Here is a 24,507-nt window from a genome sequence, read left to right as displayed (position 1 = left end):
TTTGTGCAAGCTGCGCGAGGAAGCCAATTGCAGTAGCTAATTTTGATCTGAATCGGGCTTGGTAGGAAGTGCCCCTCTGGTATACTCGTTAGGGATTTTGCATTGCTAAGAAAGCAGCACAAGTGCCATCACAATTTATTGTTTTAGATGCAATTTTGTAATCTCATACCACCCCATTTTTCAAGATTCTTACAACATATTCCCAATAGAATTTCATTCTCATAACTCAATGCAACAATAGTAAAATTGTAGAACGAGTCCAAATTCGTAAATCTCACCAAAAGATTCAGGACCGATGGCACGTACGAATTATACCAACAGAACCTAGAACTCATAAGTGGCAGTGACTGTTTTGTACACACCTTGTCAAAGCAAGCAGATCAGATTCCTTGTCGGGCTGCTCAGACTGCATTTTGCCACAGGCTCCCATGTGGTGCAGAGATTGCATCCGTCTCACGAAATCGTGACATCCCTAAACAATAAGAAATGTTCAGTTTATTGCAATTACTGCTGAAACTGCAAACTTGTGATTTAACAACACCGCGTTAAATTGTGAAAAGACCTCAGCCAGCTACATGGTTGTGCAAATATCTCATTCTGACATCACGGGCAGTTATTTAACCTGTCAAATGGACGAAGACATACAGAACACTCAACACAAGAAACACAGGTTGTCTTGACAATATATAAGCAGAAAAATTTGCATACAAGCTAAAATGTGCTCATGAGTCAGACAGAGCAATCCGGTGCCGTCTCGCGCAGATGTTAGCTGTGAAGACAACACGTCAACGTACTTCACCACATATACCATTTTTTGCTGAGAAATTACGTACAGAAGCAGTGACATTCGCGGCATCAATTTTTGTGCCCGTTCAGACTAAACGATACTCGGCGCTAGTGTATTTCATAACAGAAAGTAAAGAAACAATATATGAAGCTCTTGGCAACATTCTATACTTGTCTGAGGGTAATTTTCATAAAACGTTTTGCTAAATGTGTACTACGGCATTAATAACAAACATTAGGAAATCACTTTTATAATTTTTGTCGCTGTACTAATCATCTTGTGCTCCGCCTAACAAGGCACACTACACGAACTATAAAAATGCGCCAAGCGCCGGACTTACCTTTCGAGACATACTCGGCAAACGCTCCTTCGTGTCAGGTCCGGCGGCATCGACTGCACGAACTGTCCTTCCGGCATAAACACTGTTAAATTGCGGATGAACGTAATAGTACAATTTCCAACACATTCTTCCGTGCACTGTGAACCGCTGCGAGATCGGCGAGAGTACCAGAGGCTGCTAATTGCCGGGAACAAAGAGCACGAATGGACCGAACTACGATAACCAACAACGCCGCACCGCACGAGAGATACAGCTAGCTAGCAGCGTTGCACAGGCCCAGGGGCTTAGCGATTGCTGATGCGCACAAAAAAGAGCACATTTTCTCTCGGCAAAGCGTAAATATGATTAAACTACCACATCGACCGTCCGCAAGGAAAATATTCATGCTGCGCTCACATACCGACAGCCCAACGTTTCTAGACTGGGAACATTTTGACAGCCTAACACGGAAAAATGATGTCATTTCGTCAAGATAGAGGCACCGGAAGCTTTGCAAGAGCCGGATAAACGTCATGGCGGCCATATTGTTTACATCGTCGTCTACCGTTTTGTCGTCTCAGGCAACGTTGGTCTCTGGCTCCTCGTGCTCCATGGTAATCGTGATCGCATCGATGGTGGCGGCTGGTAATCGCATGTTATGCGAGTGATGCGGCGTGTTTCAGCAACGTTTCTTTCAACATCGAGGACAGCAACCTGCGGAGCAGCCGTATCAACCGGTCAGGGCCGTTAAATCGCAGCATATCGTGGTTTGGTTTGTGAATTCTACGAGGTGTTGGTGTTTTATGCGGCGGTATCGACCACGCATTTGGGGCCGTATTCTGAAACGTTCGCCTAGGCGAAATTTCTTTTTTCGCTTTCAGGCGTGCGCCGATTGGCTGTTTTAGCAAAATTAGTTGAGCTAATTGGGTGGTTGAGCCCGACGTAATTCAATTTGCTCAACCAGCCAATCAGCGCGCATGCTGATTTCGCCTAGGCGAAATTTCGCCTAGGCGAACGTTTCAGAATACGGCCCCTGGTGTCGAGTGGCGTCGTCGACGCACTTTGTTCTGGCTTGTGTGCCGTTTTGCGGATGTGTATAGTTCATGAAGAGTGCCGTCTGTGCATCGGACGCTGCTGCCACGCCGGCTCGATTTGCCAACGCGCGAGAACGTCCGCACTGTCTGTCGCGAGTGCTTTCGGACACTGCTTGTGTTCTGTGTGTGTGTGTGTGTGCGTGCGTGCGTGTGCGCGTGCGTGCGTGCGCGCGTCTGATATGCGTCGTTATTGTGTCAGCGATTTGCAAAAGTGTTTTTTAGTTTGTTTCCGGCGTGCGCGAACGCCAGGATATGCTGCATGTTCGTCATTTAACGACCCTGCTTGAATGTAGGGACATTGACATTTTGGTCGTTTCGAGGTCAGCTTTTAACGAATCGCAAAGCGTTGCCTTGCTCTGAACCATCACTGCACGAACTACTTAGTTATTTCTCCGTTAATTTCAAATTCAGTTTTGTGTAGTATATACACAGATAATGCTCCGTTGCCACGCTAAACTCGTATTTGCCGCTGTTGCGCGGCAAATACGAGGTTTTTTTACTACGTCAAGCTCTCTCAGCATACAGTGCACAAGTTGTGAAAGACTTAGTGCAAATCATTTTTCAAGCAGCAATTGGGCAAGATGTGCTGATCGTATGACAGCATTAGTGATTCATTGTTATGTAATTTCGTTATTTTTTTCTGTCAAAGTGCGATAGATTTTGGCTGCTATTTTGGCTATTTATTCACCAATTTATTTACACTGAGTTTGTGGTTCTTTTTATTTTTTACATGTGGGCATGCATGGCCAGTTTATGCCTGCCTGCTACAGTTTGGCATAAACAGGCACTAACAACCTCTTAAAATATGGGCAATAAAAAGTGACTAGCAGATTTGATAGTCTTGTGGGGGCTGTGACATAATTACTAACGCGAACAAGACTAACGCAAAAAAGGTGGGATACGAGAGAGGGCTCTGTCCTGTCCCACCTTTTTTTCCGTTGTTCGCACTAGTCACAGCAACTACATCAACACCAACTAACCCAACTTTCTTCGTGAATTACTCGTCTTATGGGGGGGGGGGGGGGGGCGGCACACTTAGCTGTTTGGAAAATGTGCAGCTTGAAATTTCTGCATTAATTGCTACCTCTGACTGACAGCTCTGACGCAAGCAATATGATCAGGCTGTGACAAAGCGGGTGCATCTTCTGTTACTGATCAAACTGCATGCAATAAAATCATTTGCCAACTTGTCCGTGTTGGATGTGTTTTCAGTGAGCTATAATCGCATTGCCAGCTTCTTTTATTCTGCATAAAAACAAACCTATACCATTTTTTTCCGAAACTGTGAAGGTACTCAACCCTATATTACATTAAAAGCTTCGGGTGATCCACTCTGAACAAGGGACGTACTCTCAGACAACAGCTTTTGGCTATATCACTGTCAGTGCGCGCTTATTGGCTGGTTGAGCAATGCGTCACACGAAGGCACAGGAGTTTGTCGTAAGTGATTATCCGAGAATATGTCCCCAAGTGAAAATCATTGCATCATTAGGACTGACATGAGCTTTGATGGAGATGTGTGTGTCCATTATATAAAATTGCAGAAATTCAACACTGGCGCTCTTATTCATTCTGCAGTTTATGCTGCTATATGTGGCACAATGGTTCGACGTCGTCATACAGCACATTGATTATGTCCTTGCATGTGCTACAAACGATTCATCATAAAATCTTGCTGTCATTCACGAGCTTTTGTATACACTACGACTTAGGTGGATGCACTTTGTATGCAATTCGTAGTCATCGGCCAAGATCTCGTTGCTCATATGACTACAGTGCGTACACATCACACGCTATCTCGCACACCTCGTACAGAATCTCATTGGGCTGGCGCAGCACATCGCACACATCTCACACATGCGTACATCTCGCACATGCATTCGCGTAGCACCTCGCATAGATCTCGCACACTTCGTGAAGTCTACGCAGCTCATGCGTACAGATCTCGCACATTTTCTACGATATCTCGTTGAATGTGCGTAGCACATCGCACACTTCTCGTCAAATCTGTGCGATATGCATACATCTCGCACATTTCTCGCACAATTCGCGTACAAATTTTTCAATAGGGAAGAGCTTGAATACTTCTTCAAAGCATGCAGTGAATAGCACTGAGGAGATTGTGTCTCCTTGCCTGACCCCTTTCTTGGTAGGTAACTTTCTACTTTTCTTGTGCAGAATCAAGGTAGCTGTGGAATCCTTGTAGCTATTTGCCAATATATCCACGTATGCCTCCTGTACTCCTTGATTACGCAATGCCTCTATGACTGCTGGTATATATACGGAATCAAATGCCTTTTCATAACCTATGAAAGCCATACAGAGAGATTGATTGTATTCCGCAGATTTCTGGATTACCTGATTGATGACATGAATATGATCCATCGTAGAATATCCGTTTCTGAAGCGAGCCTGTTCTCTTGGTTTGCTGAAGTCAAGTGTTACCCTGATTCTAAGGAAGCAATATGCTCTGCCAAACGCCTGCACTCCGCATGAGAACTCGCCGACGCAAGTTTCGCAGCGCTGTCGCATTCTTTATTCCTTTATTGTATTAGACACAAACTTGTCTTTTTATGACAAGGCTAAAGGAAGAGAGTCTCTGCCTGACAGTGGCCCTGCCACCCATATACAGCTCATGTGGACACGGCGGCACTGCCATGACAATGTTACCGAATGTACCCTTACTTGGGGGGGTTTCGATCCCTACTTGTTCGTCTTCGGCGAGGCGGCATCGTTCCCTGCTGACGCATACTGCCTGCAGCCTGACGGAATCGGTGAAGCGCAATGACTTCATGGGTGCCACTCGTTCTCCGCATCTTCATTCGACGTGATTATGCCTTCTCTTCCACACGTGGATATATAATACGGCGCACCATCTTTGGGCACGCTGACATCACGGGACCATCGCCGGACCGCAAGGCCTCTGGCTATAAAACGCGCATCTGCACGCTCCGGCTTCAGTGGATACCGCAGCACTGCCGTGACAATGTCACCGAACGTAACCTTATTTCTGCAGGTTTTTGCTGGCTACTTGTTCTTCACCTTCGGCGAGGCGGCATCGTTCCCTGCTGATGGATACTGCCTGCAGCCTGACGGAATCGACCCGGCGCAATGGCTTCATGGGTACCACTTGTTCTGCGCATCTTCATTCGACGTGATTATGCCTTCTCTTCGACACGTGGACATGTAATACGGCGCACCATCTTGCTGACATCACGGGACCATCGCCGGTCAGCAAGGCCTGTGGGAATAAAAGGCGCATCTGCACGCTCCTGCTTCAGTGGACACGACAGCACTGCTGTGACAATGTCACCGAATGTACCTTTACTTGTGAAGGTTGGTGAAGGAAAATATGGTTTTCATAGTGACTACCTCTGTTTAATATTGCTGCCGTGTCCACATAGGCTTGTGCATTGTATATGTGACTGCTTTTTGATTGCATTCACGTTACTCAGGCTTTATGAAGATACATAATCTAACCCCGGTCCTATTACTGAAAAAAAATGTTCGACGAAATGATTAACACGCAGCAACAAATTCTGGCTAAAATCTCGGAAATACAGGAAAACCAGACATCTTCTGAAGTTGGCATTCTTGAAATACAAGCCAGGCTTCAGACTATTGAAAATAAACTGCTGAGCGTTGATGAAAGTCGTAAAAAGCTGACCGACTTAGAGAGCGTTGTTAGTGGTCAAGAAACAGCCATGAGCAGCTTTTCCAGGCAGCTTGATTTTGAAAACCGATGTCGCCGCAACAATCTCATAGTTAGAGGTGTAAAAGAGGAAGGGCGTGAAACACGAAAAATTAATAAAGAAGGATAATGATTGCCTAATTGAAAATAAACCCGGACAGAAACAGAATTCCATCGAAAGAATTCATAGACTAGGTAAGAAAACATCGAGCAAGGACCGGCCTGTAATTTTGAAGTTAGCTGATTTCAGAGATAAGATGTCAATTTTTCAGAACTGTCACAAGCTCAAAAATACAAAAATAAGCATATAAGAAGATTATTCTAAAAGGGTAACTGAGATCCGCAAAAAGCTGTAGAAATCATCCGACAAAGCGAGGCGTAATGGCATGAAAGTTAAATTATTCTTCGACAAGATTAAAACTGGCGATGTTCTGTACACTTGGGATGAAGTTACCGGCGGAAGAGTCAAGTGTCATACTCCCACGGAGGTCAATCATATGTGGCTCAATAACTGGCCCAATGCATGTTTAGGATTATATATGTAAATGCCATGAGTTTAGTTAATAAAGTAGCCACCATTGAATGTATAATCTTGGAGCATGAACCACATATTATGGTAATAACTTAAACTTGGCTTCATCGGGACCTATCGAACGCCAAGGTCACGCCCCCCAATTATACAATAATAAGAAAAGACCGGACAGGAAGAGGTGGGAGAGTGGCAATTATGGTTAAAAGTGATTTATTATTTACTGAACTTGATGTTCCGAAGAATATAGAATCAGTTTGGATTAAAATTAGGATGAACAACCGCACGGTGTATGTCGGTGGTGTCTACAGAGCTCCAAACTCCCCTGTAGCCATTCTTATTAACCTGAGCATTTTTCTGGACACGAACCTAAGCCTTCATGACTCAATACTACTTTTAGTTGATTTCAATTTGCCAGGCATCTACTGGAACGCGCTCTCCTTTAGTTGAACCGATACGTCAAGCTGTGAGCAACTAATACAACTTGTGTTTTGCTACAATTTAACTCAAGTCGTAAAGGTTTTAGCAGAATATGTGCAACAACAGCATCACTACTTGACCTAGTCTTTGTATCTTCTAAACTGGTGTCGTATCTCTGTACATGTGACCTCTACGAGGGCTTGTCAGATCATAAAATGTTTATAATAGATTTAGACATGATGCCAGATCACTCGCATAATAAACCTTCTAACATGGTTCTCAATTTTCCGGCCGCTGATGATGTCACTGTGCTAGACTGCCGCGAACGTTCATTTGACAATTTCATGTGTCATTTTGGGGCCAGTGCTTCAATTGACGAATTGTGGGATAGCTTTTCAAACATAGTTGATTACTGTACCAGGCAGTTTATACCGAGGCACTTGATACTCACAAGAAAGAAGAATCCGTGGACCACGAGAAAAACTATACACGCCAAACGAAAATTAAAACGGAAGCCGAGGGTAAACACGAGTATCTGTGATCCTATATAAGTAGTACCATAAGTCACAGGAGTAAGGACCTTAAGCGTCTTGTCAGGGAGGCTAGGCATAAGTTTTACAATGTAAGGCTCAAAAAGTTTTTATGTGAAGCACCTAGAAAATTTTGGCGCTATGTCAATCCTTCGATGTCTCAAAGCATGGGAGGTAACAACAGTCATGAACGAGCTGAAAGCCCTAATTTGTTTTTCTCCTCAGTTTTCACTTCTGACGACGGTTTGTAGCCAATTTTCACAGAATCCCCTGGCTGCCCTCTAGTTCAAGACAAAGAAATCACAGAGCAGGGGATCTTAAACTTACTTCTTCACTTGTGTGTTAAAAAAATCCAGGCCCTGACGGAATTCCTAACGAATTTTTCTTTCGATATTGTCACGTAGTAGTGACAGTGAAGAAAACAGTCGTGAAACTGTGTATGACGAAACTGGTTGTTTATTGGACGAACCTGTGCCCACAAAAGCAAGCTACACTCAAAGCACAACGATAGCGGCGAACACAGTCGGTGATCGTCGAAAATCTGATCTGCGGCGAAACGCGTCGGCTTTTGTACATGAGTCATCGAAGGTTCCAGATTAATTCCTGGTACCCGTGTGTCTTCCAGAAAGTTCTAAACAATTCGCGCCGCTCATACAATCAGATTATATGAGCGTCTGTGACCACAGATGACGCATAGAAGCGTCGATAACGTTCGAGAAACTTCCGATACATGCAGGCGCGTCCTGTGCCTAGCGATAACGTTTAACATTTGTTAGCCGGTGGAAAGCGGCGACCGGTGAAAGATAAACATGCATACGTGTCAATATGCAGAGTGGGTTGCCAAATACCTCACTAAAATTTTTAAAACATCTATTGCCATCGCGTCTTTCCCGGCTGCGTATTTGGAATATCCAGAAGGCACAACGCATGGCAACCACAGAGCCACGTAAGCCAGCGTCCCGCAGGCTTACACGCCTGCGGGACGCTGTGATGTCACTCCTAACAATGACGCCAAGCAACTACTCTTGTTCTCGGTGCATGTATCGGAAGTTTCTCGAACGTGATCGACGCTTCTATGCGTCATCTGTGGTCACAGACGCTCATGTAATCTGATTGTATGAGCGGCGCGAATTGTCTAGAACTTTCTGGAAGACACACGGGTACCAGGGATTAATCTGGAACCTTCGATGACTCATGTATAAAAGCCGACGCGTTTCGCTGCAGATCAAATTTTCGACGATCGCCGACTCTGTTCGCCGGTATCGTTGTGCTTTGAGTGTAGCTTGCTTTTGTGGGCACAGGTTCGCCCAATAAACAACCAGTTTCGTCATACAGTTTTACGAATGTTTTCTTCACTGTCACTACTACGTGACAATATCGAAAGAAAAATTCGTTAGGAATTCTGTCAGGGCCTGGAATTTTTTAACACACAAGTGAAGAAGTAAGTTTAAGATCCCCTGCTCTGTGATTTCTTTGTCTTGAACTGGAGGGCAGCCAGGAGATTCTGTGAATCTCTAGACGCCTGGCTCTTCTTCTCCAGCTCCACGGCTGTGCCAACGTATTGTGTTCGGACAGATGGGGCTGTTTTTCTCCAAGTGTTTTGTTTTTAACGGCTGTATACGCACGTGTTCTGCGGCTAGTGTCACGCCTGACTTCGTTTTTCTTTCGTCTGGCTGTGCGCACGTGGGGTGTTCGGACTGTTTTTTTTTTTGTGTTTGTGATGTGTGAAAATTTCATGGAATGTGATGAGTGTGTCTTTATTGCTGTGCTGTTGGGAGTCATTGGGTTCTAGAGTAAGGCCCACATTTCCATCCACTCGGTCCGTGAATCCTCTAGCAGCGGCATGAGCCATTTCGTTGCCTTGTAGTCCTTGATGTGCTGGAGTCCAGATGAGAGCGATGTAGTTTCGGCTGGTGAGCGAAAAGTAGAGAGTGCGCTATGTTGGAAATGTAGCCGCTACTGAAGTTCCGGACAGCAGTCTTCAAGTCACTGATGATGACATCGCAATCAGGTAGCCCCGATGCGACTGCAATGGCGGCATCTTCTGCGTCGCCCGCTGAGGTGGTCTTCACTGATGCTGAACGAACAGTGTTGCACTGCTTGTCTACGACCACTAGAGCATAAGGATGTTTAGTGTTACAGGCTGCGGCATCCACATAGTATACTCCTTCCGCCTGTCCATAGCCGCGTTGGAGCGCCTTGGCTCGAAGTTTCAGGCGTTTGACGTGGAATTCGGGGTGCATGTTTCTGGGTAGGGGTTGGATGTGGTATTAGCGGTGTGTGTTCGGAGGAAGTTGATGTCGCTTGTTCCTGTTGAGTGTATGGTGGAGCGTAGTGAAGTTGTCTCAGGATCTATTGTTCAATCTGAGAGTCCAATTTGGCAATTCTGTTTCGGAGTTTGTGATGAAACATGCAGTGTCAACGCATATAAGTGCATAGGTGTCAACCAGTCTCAGCTAGGTTGCTACTCCAACATTTCCAGCCTTAACAAGAATGCCAATGACGACGCCCCCCAGTGCTCGCTCTGGTCGGACGTATTTTTCCGTATCTCAGGATTTTCGCCCCATTTGTTGGTTTTTCCCCGGTACTGGAACGCTGTTATTGTGAACCGCTTTGGTGGTCCATAATCACTACTGGCGCCTATATACAAGGTTCGTCGGCATCTACACCCTTCTGCTGCAGCGTCCAGCCCGAGTTCTTGTGCGGCTTCGCGAGTGCGAGTGCACCCCGGCACTCGGCGCCTCGGCACGAAGCATCGAAGCTGTCGTCCGCTGTGTCGAAAGTCCGGAACGTTACCGATGCAACTGCCATTCTTGCCAGGAGCATCTCCATCTTGGGGAAGAGTGCAACGTGCAAAAAAAAGTAACCTGAGGTTGGATACCACCAGCATGGAGCACAGCAGCCCTGCAGTCACGGCGCACACCTCGGCCAAGAGAACGACGGAACCTACTAGCCTTCCAGCGGATGGAAATGCAGCTCCAGCGGCGCCAAACTGACTTCATTCATCACCAGGCCTACCCTTACACCGACACATACGCCTCCGGTGTCGCTAACGACATCGTGGTACAAAATGGATGTCAGGCCTCGTGCTGGATACAACATATCTAATCTGCCCAACTGTACCATTCAAGTGGCTCTGGATGCCTGCCTCGAGACGTCCAAATGTCAAGGTTTCGCCCTATGCAAACCAACCAATACTGTATCAGTATGGGTGCTGTGGCACTAGTTTATAAGCTAGAAGAACTGCAACAGATCCAAGTCTCAGAAGAATGTGTCCTTCCAGCCCAGGCGTACCTCGCCAGTGGTACTTATTTAAGGCGCTATGTGGTTAATGGCGTTGGCCATGGCGAAGAACCTGAAAAGCTCCTGCAGGAACTCTCGTGTCCCACGCACAAGGTCGTGGCTGTTCGCTACCTAGGTAGCGATCGTACGTGCCTAATCACGCTTCAAGATGCTAATTTCTCACCTAAACGCATTCTGTACTATGGCTGCGTGCTGCGCCCACGCCCGTTCAAACCCTCCATTGTGTACTGCTACTCCTGCTTCAAAGAGGGACACATGAAGTCATCGTGACCCTTTAGCAACAAAACACAGCACACGGCGTACTCTGCCCCGACGTAGATGGCTTTCAAGATACAGCGGCCCGGGCGGGCGCGCGCGGCCTCCGGAGCCGCACGGAGTAGGACGCCCCCTCCTTCCTACCCTCCCCCCGGAGCCTTTCGGCCGAGGCGGGCACGCGCGGCCGCCTGGAAAAGAATGCCCCCCCCCCACCCCCAGCTCCCTACCCTCCCTCCGGAGCGTTGCGCGCGAGTGAAAGACGGCATGCTCCCTCCCTTGCGTGCGCGAGATTGAGCCGCGATCACCGGCTCACTGGCACGCTTTCACTCGGACACAAAGCATACGGCGCGCGTCGACTATTTTATCCCCTTAGAACTTTATACGGAACCTCACGGCGACAACGACGGCGACGACAACGGCAGAAATGCATCTGGAGTGTCTATATAACTGCTATCACAATAAAAGCTTAGGTATATGGTAATTTCTTATTTTCCTGTATAATTCGATGCACATGAGGATTCAACTTGCGGTAAGTATCACGATGCATATTTACAAAGACGTTATCTCGATGCACTTTGTCAGACAAGATTCGAGCCAATTCTGATATCCAACATAATATTTGCGAAGTTAACCGGTGAATGGCCGATAGCCCTTAAGAACTAAAGGCTTCTTTGAGTTCGGCCTGAAATTTTTAGTAAAGAGAAAATTCAATGAAAGTGGAAGAAAACGTCCTTGGCACTGGCGGTAGGCAAAAGCAGAATTTCTTGGTAATCCGTATCATGCTCTACTAACTGAGATACGGCAACAGGTTGTTGCTACGACTTCCACTGGTGGAAAAGTTGTTTTCCACGTTTAGAGCATTTTTTAGTATTAGGAAAATAAATTTTATAGTATATTTAACCCTCCTGTGTAAAATTGAACAGTGCAATAAAAATGTCCTAGTGTCACCCGAAAGGCGGATCATTGATTGCCATAGTAAGTTATTAGGCAGCTATACTCAGTAAGGTTGGTATTTTTATCTGCAGCAAATCTGCTGTAAACATTCCCTGACGAATTAAATTAACAAGCACGCTGTCACGCGTGCACAGGTAAATATGAACACATCTCACTCGATGACCGTGGACACTCGTCAGAACGCTGGCATGATGAAGAGCAGCAGCAGAGGTGAGCGAATTCCCCTTCATGCAGCCTCTCGCTTTAATGCGATCTAGGGGCGCGAGAACACGGCGCACATGACGTCATCACCTATCACGAGTTGGTTAGCCTTCGAACCCACTGCAGAATACCATAGAGAAAGAAGTTCAACAAGAGGGGACACTCGGCAAAAACTGGCAACAGGAAACACGTCACGCTATACTTTTGACACTGAACGTTAGCTGCCGCGAGCATCGAAAGGAAAAGAAAGTGAACTTAAGTTGACAGGCATTGATTTATTTTTTAAATTCTTTGCCGCGAAAATTAAAACGTTTTGCGTATAAATGAACTTAAGCTTTGCGACTTATTTTCCTTGCCTTACTTAGCCACAGGTCAATGACGCGCCAGATGCATGCGTCATCCGCCAGACGCTCTCCCGAAGCCAGCGAGGACGGCTGCGCGCGCGTTTGAGCGCTCTTGCGCGGCGACCCATCTGTTAACGATAAGCAGCTCGGCGGTGGTGATAAAGTTAGTTTGGCGTGTAATGAACCTTGGAGGGACAAGCTTGTGACGTTTTTTGTGGCCCCGCAACAACATATACCTTCTTTCGGTACTAACGTCTCTTGAAAACACGATGGGCGATTGCCAAGAGTGATAACATGGGAGTGTGTAGCTGGCAACGGCAGAACGCGCGAACGATAGCGCCGAGGAACATATCAGAAACTTGTAATTCGAAAATACCGTCTTCTAAAGGACTGAAAACAGGCTTTGCACCCACGCATTGGTCTTGAGTGCCTGTTGCGTCCGCCTCTGTGTATGTAGCGTACCGTCTCGTCGCCCGAGGCCAAGTTTTGCAAACGCGAAGTTGCCCGTGTATTTGTGCGGCTAAAGTGGAGGAAATAATGCCCGGAAATGGGAGAATGCTTGGAAATCAGATGTCTTCGTATGTTATGGTATTGTTTGGGATGAGTCGTGTATTTTATACGCCATATATGTAAAAGCGAATTGCTTTTGTTTGTAATGCCGCCCATTCACCGCTTTCGCACGTTTCGCCTCTACACGCAGTATTCCTATATCTAAATACCAAATGACACTTGCTTGTAACGTGCTGTTTCGTGCTTGTAAATGTAACATGCTTGTAATTTACTATTTTTCTGCTGATGCCGTCCAGTGGAGCTTCATACAGCAGCTACTGCTTACCTGAGGTCACAACGTTGGATGAACGCACAAAAAGCGCGGAACGAGCTTTTATATAGAACAAAATAAATCTTTCCTCATTTCACAAGGAGTCTTGCATCTACTTTGTGAAATTGCACGTGGCACAGATTTGATAGGACTTGACAAGATCGTTCGCAATCATTTTTACCAAATAATAAACCGATTCCGCACGAAGACCGTGCACGGTCGGGCAAAAAAGAAAACGCAGCCGGCATGCTAGCTAGCGTTCAAAATGCGCGCGCCGAAAACCGAAACCGGAAGTGATTTACACCGACCGCTTGGCGCGCTGCTATCAATTCGGCCGCTGGGCTCTATGGGGGTGCCCCTCTTGTTGAATTTCTTTCTCTATGAGAATACTGTCAAGACGCGCGTGGCCGCACGCAGCCGTGCCTTGCGCAGCCATGGCCGGAGTAGAAGCGGAGATGCAGGTTACCCTGCCCCCCCCCCCCCCCCTTCATTGCGCGCAGGGAAAGACTGCGCGCACCCTCCAAGTCTTCGAGAAGACGTCGCCGCACCAAGCCACCACCCTTCTCGATTTACCCTCGTATGCTTTCTGTCGCACCTACGGCATACGGCGCGCAGTCGCGATGTTATCGTACTTGGACTTTATCCGGAGTATCACGGCCATGTCGACGATGACGGAAAAAATTCAGTGATACTGTCCATATAATTGCTGTCGGAATCAAACTAAATCATTTTAATAACTTCTTATACGCTCTTCTTGGTTTCTTTGTATGTTTGCGTCATTTGGTGTACCATACATACCGCGAATGTCATTCTTGTATTCATTGAAATTCATTTACTTTTTCAGGCCATGCGATGTGCTGCCTGGAATATTTAGTTCTGTTCTGCTTCCGAGCCTTGCCAAAGCAGGCTAAGTGAAAACCAACGTGAGATCCTGCATTTTTGGCCTGCGAACGTAGTTAAGCGCGATAGAGAGTGGCGCGAATGACACTTCTACGTGGATGACAATCTTCCAGCTAAATACAGTAGATATAGGGAAATATGTATGGGGGTTACAGCGCAACCGCAGAAATGAGTCATGAGAGCAGTACTCGGTAGTAATGTTATGACAAAAAAGAGGGCTAGTGTTGACACGTCTTCTTAAAGAGGTATGGCTACAGCACGCAAACGCGGATCAGAGTGAGAAGAGGAGATGCAACTGGTGATTCTTGCGATACAACCCTGGTTACTCTGCCTGCTTACTCTGTCTAGTAAACGTGCTAACTCTGCATGATATGCAGGACGTAGGATGACCTATCCGGCAATTGCAATGCCCCTACGCACTGTGATGGCTGCGCCGGAAACCATGGGAACTAATAAATGAAAGAGAAACAAAATAACAGCTCGAACGGAAAAAAGACCATCGTTATGTGCACGCGGGAAGTTCCAAAAGATAATCCTTAATTGGTGCACCAGGTGGCTAAGACTGAGCAACCTCCGGTGTCTACGCGAGTCAGAACAGCGAACGCAAGGCAGCACCGACCGGACTTGGTCATGGCAGTGGCCTAAAGTTGCCCTGCCATTCGGGAAAATTTTACAAGATCTCCGGTTTAATTAGTTCTATATGCAGCATTGCCGTGGTCTCTGTCGTGTGAAGCAACCGTATTGAAAGCATGTTCTGTTTTCATATCGCGTCAAAAGTTCATCACAGCCTGGTAGCCGCGTACATTGCAAACGCCGTGTCGGAACGCCACGGTTCGGGAAGTAACTAGCTAGCACATACCCATACCGGTGGCTGCGCGTGGAAGCTCACTTTCGGACTCATTTATTTCGCCTAAATTATTCGCCGCAGAGGCTGAGAAACTTCTCGATTTGGTAATTGGCTTCCATAGATTTGACTGATATTCCGGGTATTTCAGCAAACACTTTGAAAACTTTTGGCAGATAGCACAATCCGAGTTCATGAGCTGGTCTACTCGAAGAGGCGGACATTTCTAGCACAAAAAATTTAAATGCATAATCGACTAGCTATCAAAAATTAATTGACTAAGGTTTTGACTCGGTCTTTCTAATCTAGAATCACGACATCATATTTCTCGACTGTGTCTTTTTCACAAATTCTATCATTCATCACTCCAGATTTCAGCCATACTACCAGCTCATCGTCAGTCCAGCCGCATTAACCACAGAAAAGCCGTGTATCCTCCCCCGGCGCAGACTACCTCCCATCTACGATCATTTTTTGTGAAAACCGCAAGGGACTGGAACGGTCTGTCTGCCGACGTCACGCACCACTCCGACGCACATCACTTCAAGGCTGCTCTCGAATCCCTGTTTTGTTAAACTAAGCCCATCCCTCATGTAATACCCCATCTCTGGGGCCTTTGAGGTACAATAAATAAATAAATAAGTAAGTAATTACTTTGTGGCCGATATTGCAATTTACAAATTCTAGCCACGGACTTCGCAAGGCGGATCCACTTCGAATGAATTCTCAGGACGACACCAGCTTCGAGATATTAATTCACAAATTTTGCGGAGGATTGCATTGGCGTGTGGGTTAGTTTGTTTGTTTTTTCTGTGGTCCTGAGACTCGCGTCGGTCTTTCGGTGCTGGCTCTGCCATATGGTTGGGAGTATCGTGCGGCGTTGCCTCTTGCTAGGCGCTGGACGTCCGCTCTAGTGAAGGCTGTGTTTGTCGTGCGTCTCAATTAGAGCCTACAAACCCGTATTTCAATGAGCCCTGCTTCTGGGATGGCGAAGCAGTGTTGGCTGCTATCGCCGAGAGCGCTGGTGGCACGGCCAGACTCTTTGTGGGCTGGGCAGATGCCGGAGTCTTGCGCCGTTGCCACCTTACGCGCCCCATCAGCATATCCTGCGGTATACGAAGAAATGAATCACGCTTCCGTGCTTCTTGGAAGAAAATTTTCTCTTTTACTTTGATGGCTATAAAGTCCTTTTATTTTTTGCACGTAGGGTATGTTCGCGAGTATGCTGCATCTTCACCGTCGTAGTTGGGACAGTGGAGCATATAACTACGGTTGTTAGAGTTGTGTCCCTGGTCACTGCATTTCGCACACGTTAGTCAGCCTCAGCTGTTTTGGGAGCCATGGCCGAATCTTTGGCACTTGAAGGATCTACGTGGGTTTAGAATGTATGTCTTTTCTCGCGTCTTTGTGTACCCGGTCCCAGGAGAATCTAGGAGTACACTCGTCGCAAAGGTGAGTGCCAAATACTCTGCTGGAATTTCTTGTTTTCGTGCTTGATGTCTATTCTCAGCACTTTGGTAACGTTCTGGTCCTTCCAGCCATCTAGGAGCTCCTCCTCGCTTAAGGTCAAGAGAACATCATCTGAAATGACTCCTCTGGCTGTATTCATTGACCGACGTCCAGTCATGGTGATTTGAATGTCACCAAATGCAACGAGCTTTAAGATGTCTCGATAGTAAAGCTTGTCGCGAAACTCAAGCAAGAGATCGTCACTAGCCATTTTGTTACTTGGTAGCTAGGACCCAGTGTGTTGCTGAAACAATCAGGAACGACATATGGTGAAATAGTTCGGTTGGTCTTTTCGGGGTTCTCGCTACGTATGACGTGAAAGTGGGGGAAGTTTCCTTTACGTTCGAGCAAAAATTTCGAAGTTTCCTCGGTGCATCCCCTTTTGAAAGAGGACGATCAGGTAGTTTGGGGATTGAAGCTCGGCCATGCAGTCTTACTTAATTTCTGCCGCGATGCCAGGCACCCACCTCCAAGCCCAACAAGGGGACGTGACAGGAGTTCCTGCAAGCGAAGTCCTGCCGACGCCAGCGGTTATAACCAAATAGGATATAGCCAATACAAGTTCGCCACACAAGGTTAACCCTTGCTACCAACTAAAATTAGAAGTAAATAGAAGATAAAAGAAGACAGGACAGCTATCAAACAAGAGTGTAAAGAAAGAGAGCATGGAGATTGGGACAGGAAAAGGTGACTGCCGGTTTCCCCCAGGAAGGTCAGTCCGGTGGTGCCATCTACGTGAAGCGGAGGCCAAAAAAGAGTGTTGCCTCTGCCAAGAGGCCATAAAGGTCCCAACACCGGCATTGGTTCAGCTCCCAGGATTCCCCTTTTCCAGTATCCGCCTAAGCCACGCTAACATCACGCGGGAGCGTCCCACCCCCATGTGCTCGGGTCCGCGGTGTGGCAACACACCAAACACCTACTGACGCTGACACCCGTGCGGGGATGAGATTGGTGAAATGATAATACATAAATTACATTAATTCAACTCTAAAAATCTAGTGTGTAGGATACAAAGAAGCCAGCAAAGGACATTTTGCTCAGTTTTCTGCTCTTGTTCCTTAAATAAATCCGGGTAAGGACATTGATGATGCTGAACCACGAACAAGGGCCGTTTTGCTAAACACTGCGACAATATTTCTTACGCAACCACCTGTGGCGCAGAGTACTGCGCTGACTAAGCGCGGATAAAAAGTCGTAATGACGCATATTGTGCCAGAGGAATCATTTCCGGAAATCGTAGAGCGTTGTACTCTGCATAGAGGCGCCAAACGTGCATTGTTCCATGGCACGCAACTAAATAACGTTTCACCTGCCGTTTACAGCCATTGTTACTGCACACTATGAAGTTTAGATCATTCATTAGCGACCACAGTGTTATTCTTACAAGAAAACGTGCTAATGAATTTGTTTTTTCGACCTTCTGTTCTCGAGAACACCGTCGTCTTTTTTGCGCGTGTGTCCTGGCGGAGGAAGGCGCGGTTGTCGACGGGAGCGGACTTGTTTCACATAGACTCCTGCTATTATGCCAATCAACGCCGCGTTAATTTACAGTTACCACGATATAATTGGTCCGAAAGTGTGCGCGAAGGTGCGGGGCATCGACCGGTACCAGTTTTGACCAAGCAGTACGTGATTTTCTCGATTTACGAGGACTCTTCTCTGGTGTGGTGCGGACTTTTTGCTAATCCTAACGTAGGCCTACCACGAGTACGCCCACCGGTCGTGACGGGCCCGGCCGCTAGACTTAACCCGGCGACGAGTACGACCAAGATGGCGTCCGAAATGGAAGTGGTCACGTCGATGGAAGACAACATGGCGTCAACGCTGAGCATCGGCAGTTTCGGCGGGTGCACGTGCATCGAAGTTCACGGAGAGGACATTACACCGGAAGAAGTCGAAGGCTGGTCGGCCTCCGGCAAGCGCATCAAGCAGATCATGGCCGGCAAGGAAAACGGTGAGTCCGCCACCATTTCTCGCCAGTCTAGACCCAAGACCAGGGCCAGCTTTGCTAAGAGAGTTGCAGCTTCGGTAACGAAAGCGGCGAGGATGCCGATAGATATGCCGAAAGAAGACACCAAGGTAGTCATGAGACCACGTGGCGGTCTCAACGTAGCGAAAACGGAGGCTTCAATTATCATGTCGGTCGTCAAGACGGCGGCTCGAGTAACGAAGGAAGAAGCCAAAGCAGACACCATCTGCACAAACGCGCAGCAAAACATCATCGTGGTCAGCACCCCGGACGAGAGGCGCGCCATGCTGTACTCTAAGGTACAAACATAGGAAGTAAGACATACGAAATCAACGCCTACCGAACGGCGCCGGACGGCACGGTCAAGGGAGTCAGCCGAGGTATAGCCGTAGACGATACCCCGGAGGAGATAGCCGAAAACATCGTGAACCCCTACAACCCCCTAGCGGTGGAGGCGCACGGAATCGGCAATACAACCACGGTATAGTACTTTTCGCTGGACAGAAAGTACCGAACTACGTCATGTATGGCTCGATATTGGTCAAGTGCGGGCTTCACCGCATGCATGACGTGTGCAAGTAATGCGGCAGGGTCGGCCATAGAAGAGACGTATGCCCGAATACCAACGCCAAACTGCTTCGGCTGCGGAATCGCGAACCCCAGAGAAGGTCACGAACGCGAATGCAACCCCAAGTGCAAGTTATGCGGGGGACAGCACCCAACGGGCGAGAGGGAATGCAAAAACAAGTACAAGAGCCGTACGTGGTCAAGAAGCGGCAATGGGAACGCAAGATGGAAGCCATGCAGCAACAACCGGACCCGGAAAGCTCTCCGCCGCGACGAGCGTCGCCTGCCGAGAGACCCCGCGGGGAATCAAAGCAGCGTGACAGCAGCCGCAAAAGGGACGACAGCAAAATAGGCAGGAGCGCCAGCCGCCGCAGACCGTCGCAGTCGAGGGAGAGAGGCTCCTGGGCCGACGCAGTCAAGGCAAACATGGCAGAGAAGAGACAACCACCGGCGCAAAACGCCGTGAAGAAGATCCAAGAAGCGAACGGGGTGGAGAAATCCTTGAGATACGAGAACGAGAAGCTAAAGCGGAGAATCGCCGAAAAGGAGGCAACCATCAAGGAAATCAACGAGAAGCTAACGTCATTAATTGCGATGCAGCAACAGCAGCAACAGCAGCCGACGCCCGCACAACAGAGGAAACAAGAGATGACCGAGGACGAACCAGAGGTCGAGGTGGACCCGAGAGCCACGATAGCGGCAGGACCGGCTCCCAAGAGGAGAGCCATAGAGGGCGCCAAAGAACGAAAGGTAACGGAGAGAAGCGACAGACTCGACCATCTTGAGGCGACCAGCAAGGTAACCAATGAACGCCTCACCGCGCTCGAGCAAACGGTTCAGCAGATGACAACCAACATTCAGAGCACGATCCAGAACATGATAGCGCAGATGCAAACACAGCTGCAGGCGCACATACAGGCACAAATGCAAAGTATGGAAGCACAGATCATCGCCAAACTGCCGCACTCATGGCCGGGACAGCACGCATAGCAGTAACCACACCGCCAGTGAGAGACCTCTTGGTCTGGCACTGGAATTGCAACGGCTTTACCGGCAAGAGAGTGGTGCTGATGCAACACTTGCAGCAACAAACGAGGAAACCAGACGTAATAATGATACAAGAAACACACAGCGAAGAGAGACCGAGACTCCCGGGCTACCGGTCGCACGACAGCCCGCCGAGCGAAAGGGACACGTTCAAGGGCAAGGGCAGAGGGGTCTGCACCTTCGTTAGGAAAGGATCACCTTTATGGAACACGAACTGATCAGCAGAAGCGCCATCGAACACTGCACGGTGGAAGTAATTACGGGCAAGAAGAGGAAGGAGAGCACTTTCCTGGTGAACGTCTACAGCAATCCGTCTCACGGACAACAGAAGTTCAAGGCACTACTTCACAAGGCGAGTAGAGTCGCGGGGAGCAATACGCTCCTAGTGTGCGGAGACTTTAACGCTCCGAACCAAGGCTGGGGCTACCAAAGAACCACGGTCAAGGGAAGAGAGCTGATGCAAGATGCCACCGACGTGGGACTGAACCTAATCACGGATCCGGTCTTTCCCACCAGGATCGGTACATCGGTTACGAGAGACACCACTCCGGACCTTACCTTCGTCAAAAGCGAAGGAAGAACGAGAGAAGCGGAATGGAGAAACACGGGACAAGAGCTGGGCAGCGATCACTACATCGTGGAGATCTTCGTACCACTCGAAGGCCAAGGCAACACCGGCATAAGGAAGCATCGCATTACGGATTGGGACGCCTTTCGAACGGCACTACCCGCGGTGCAACTGGACATTATGGACATCGAACAATGGGCGGCTAACGTCGTTGAGACGACGGAAAGAGCCACCAAAGAGCTGGAAACGGACGAACGGATAGACAAGATGGACAGTCGGCTCGCCCACCTGATAGAAGCCAAGCAGTCCATAAAGGCGAGGTGGCAGAAGCAACGAACGAACCGAAGTCTAAGAAAGAAGATCGCCGAGCTCAACAGGCAGATCGAGGCTCACTGCAAGGTGCTATGCACCCAACAATGGAACGAAGCCTGCAATGAAGCCGATGGACAGTTACACAAGGGCAAGACGTGGAACATGCTGCGGCACCTCCTCGACGAAACAAAGACCAAGGGCTACCAATACAACAACCTGGCCAGGATCCTACACAAGGCAATCTGCGAACACGGAGAGGACGAGATCAAGCGGAACTTGGACGCCAAGTACCTACCGACCACCCCCACGGAAAGACACCCGGATTACCAAGGCAACGAGAACGAGACGCTAGATCGAGACATCGAGACATGGGAAGTCAGAGCTGCTCTGCAGAATCTCAATGGCAGGTCCGCCGCGGGTCCCAACCGAGTGACCAACAGAGCGCTCAAGAACCTCAACGAAGCGGCATCGAAACGCTCACGAAATTCTACAAGTGCTGGCAAGATGGAAGGCTACGCAAGCAATGGAAAGCAGCCAAGACGATCCTCATCCCCAAGCCTGGCAGACCACCAAACATAGAGAACCTCAGGCCGATCTCACTCACTTCGTGCGTGGGAAAGGTCCTCGAGCATGTTCTCATGAACAGGCGGCAGCGTTACCTGGAAGAATCGGAGCTCTACCCGAATTCCATCATAGGGTTTCGGAACAAGCTCGGGGCGCAAGACGCCATGATCTTACTGAAGAACGAGATCATCGACGATGTGACGGCCACCAAGGACAACAGAGCCATACTTGGGCTGGACCTGCAGAGCGCCTTCGATAAAGTGAGGCACTCGGCTATCCTGGCCCAAGTATCCAGGCTAAACATGGGCAGAAAGACATACGAGTACATCAAAGACTACCTGACGGAACGGACCACCGAAATCTGCGCGGGAGACCTGCAGCGCGAAGAGAAGAAGCTGGGCAGCGTCGGAACCCCGCAGGGCTCGGTGATCTCCCCGTTACTTTTCAACCTCGTGATGATCGAGGTGGGCAACCGGCTAGAAAGAGTAACGGGAGTCCGGCACACCATCTACGCCGACGACGTTACGCTATGGGTACCGGGAGGAAGCGACGGACACATCGAGACAACGCTGCAAGAAGCGGTCAATGCCATCGAGGAGCAGCTGGACGGGTCTGGACTCGTCTGCTCTCCGGCCAAGTCAGAGCTGCTGGTGATTCCACCGAAAGGAGCGGGCAGGAAAAGAAAGAATATGGAATTCAAGTACGAGCATCCCAAGATCACGATCAAGACGGCGGAAGGACAAGTAATACCGGAAGTCGAGAAGATTCGAGTGCTCGGGCTGCTCATCGAGCGAAATCGAGTCAACGGTGAAACGGTGAACAAGCTCGCGGGCAAAGCGGCCGTGGCAATGAAACTCATCAAGAGGGTGTCCAACAGAAGAGCGGGGATGAAGGAGGAGAGCCTGAGGCTCGTTCAATCCTTTGGAGTTGGCCACATAACGTACGTCGCCGCCTTCCACAACTGGAGGCCGAGTGAACGTAACAAGATAAACGCCACCATACGCAAGGCGTATAAGGCGGCACTCGGTCTCCTCGGGAGCACGAGCACCGAAAAATTCATGGCGCTGGGAGTCCACAACACGCTGGACGAAATAGCCGAGGCACAAAGAACGGCGCAACTCGAACGTCTCTCTGAAACGAGAACCGGAAGACAGATACTGCGGGACCTTGGCCTCGAGCCGAGGGAAGGCAAGCAGCAGAACAACGTACCTATACCGGATAGCATCAATAGAAAGCTCAGGGTCTACCCGATCCCGAAGAACGTCAACCCCGAGCACAACAAGGAGCGGAGGTTGGCGAGGGCCAGGGCTCTCGTGGACCTCCACGCCAGAGAAGAAGGCGCCGTCTACGTGGACGCGGTGGAGTATCGAGGCAGCAGTGACGCATACGCGGCTGTGGTCGTCGGAGCATCGACGGGTGCAACGAAGACCGCAGCGAGCGTCCGGACTCGAGAAGCGCAGCAAGCGGAGGAGGTGTTTATCGCCTTGGCCGTCTCCGACCCCGGATGCACTACAGTGCTGTGTGACTCTAGAACGGCAGTGAAGAACTATGCCAAGGGTATGGTATGTAGTGAGGCCGCGCGCATACTGTGCAAGGTCGAAGACATCGGGCGCAAAAGTGCTGCTGTGATCAAGTGGTTTCCGGCCCACATGGGCAGTGACGTGTCGGAACGCGGGAACGCGAACCACAACGAGACGGCCAACGCGGCCGCGCGAGGACTAACCAACCGCGCGGCTGCAAACACGGCCGACTCGGAGTGTTGGTCGCGGTACAGTGCCAAGGAGAAGATGACCACCTTCAACGAAATAGTGAAATGGTACAGACTGAACAGACAGACTATGGCCCCACCTCACCCGGCGCTTACCCGGAAGGAGGCAGTGTTATACAGACAATTACAGACAGGGTCCCTGCTCACCCCGGTGCACGTGTGTCCGAGTGTGTACACGAGTGACGTGTGTAGAGTGTGTGCAAAGGAGAGAGCTACCGCGGCTCACATCCTTTGGGACTGTGGTGTAAATCCGGGAGAAGTCAGTGAGAAGACGACGATCTCGCCGCAGCTAGAGGCTGCAACGAGGATCTACGATCAAGAGACACAACTCAAGGCCGTCCAGCAGGTCTCGGCAGCTCTATGAAGGCAGCGACCTAGCGAAACCGAGGATAAGGGGGGCGGCACCCCCAGGAAGGGGGCGGCGGCCCTCTCGGACCCGCGGAAGTAGTGAGGCAGCAAGACCTCGAGGAGCATAGCGCACGAGACTGACGTAGTGGCCGCGTCGCGATGAAAGCTCGTCCTCCCTGCGTGGAGGGAGCCTAATCGACTCTGCAGGCATTCTCAATAAAGTTATTCTCTCTCTCTCTGTGTCCTGCCATGTGCATTTTATGGTGTATCTGGTAATAGTAGCGAGCTGGCCTAACAGCTGAAGTGGAAGCTTTAACAGGACGGTGATTCTGCTGTGCCCCTGAAACGTTTCGGCGGCGCAACAGAACTGCGCCAGCGTCTCGGCCAAGTTGGCCGTATAGTTAGTTACCAGCACGTACGTATCGTCTATCCCATTCTCGCACATAGCGCCACTCGTGATCATCACGATCTCGTGGGGTACGCAGACTGAAAAGTAATTATTTCTAGGGATAGATTATGTATTAAGCACCCGTTTGCACCCTGTATGATTGAACAGTTTCGTGCAGAACCGGTAACCGTTATTATTATTTTTTGGTAGAGCTTCGGTTCAAGTTCAGGCGCCTTCTTAGTATGTCGGTTCGTGTTCAGTTCGGTCTAGAATTCGGGTTGTGGTGTGGTACGGTTTTCGGTTCGGATTCGACGCGATACCCTAGTAAACAACATGTATGTATACAACACACAGTGTGTAAAACAACTACACATTAACGTACGTAAAAAGAAAGTACTTCTAGTTCTCGTTCCACCACGTACAGAGGTCAACACACTTCTCTAGAACGCGCGAACCATGTTCTCAGGACTTCGCTG

The 24,507-nt window shown here is 48.9% G+C and overlaps 2 protein-coding genes across 2 annotated transcripts; both read left to right on the top strand.

Annotated features, from left to right (window-relative positions):
* The first annotated feature begins 19,204 nt into the window (after positions 1–19,204).
* Positions 19,205–20,026, top strand: LOC119448223 (uncharacterized protein DDB_G0283697). Its single transcript, XM_037711647.1, has one exon. The coding sequence runs from the start codon at positions 19,205–19,207 to the stop codon at positions 20,024–20,026; it is 822 nt and encodes a 273-aa protein (XP_037567575.1).
* A 311-nt stretch (positions 20,027–20,337) lies between these two features.
* Positions 20,338–23,659, top strand: LOC119448211 (uncharacterized). The gene is given in 2 exon segments (XM_049660772.1): positions 20,338–21,429; positions 21,432–23,659. Coding segments are annotated over 2 exon segments (3,117 nt in total). The 5' UTR covers positions 20,338–20,540.
* The last annotated feature ends 848 nt before the right edge of the window (positions 23,660–24,507 follow it).

The sequence above is a fragment of the Dermacentor silvarum genome, chromosome 1 (genome assembly GCF_013339745.2).
Source record: "Dermacentor silvarum isolate Dsil-2018 chromosome 1, BIME_Dsil_1.4, whole genome shotgun sequence".
Lineage (NCBI taxonomy): Eukaryota > Metazoa > Arthropoda > Arachnida > Ixodida > Ixodidae > Dermacentor > Dermacentor silvarum.
The sequence above is the reverse complement of the archived record's forward strand: the minus strand, read 5'-3'. Positions and strand labels throughout refer to the sequence as shown.

Coding starts and splice junctions, on each gene's coding strand:
- LOC119448223 (XM_037711647.1), top strand. CDS start 19,205: ATGCAAAAACAAGTACAAGAGCCGTACGTGGTCAAGAAGCGGCAATGG.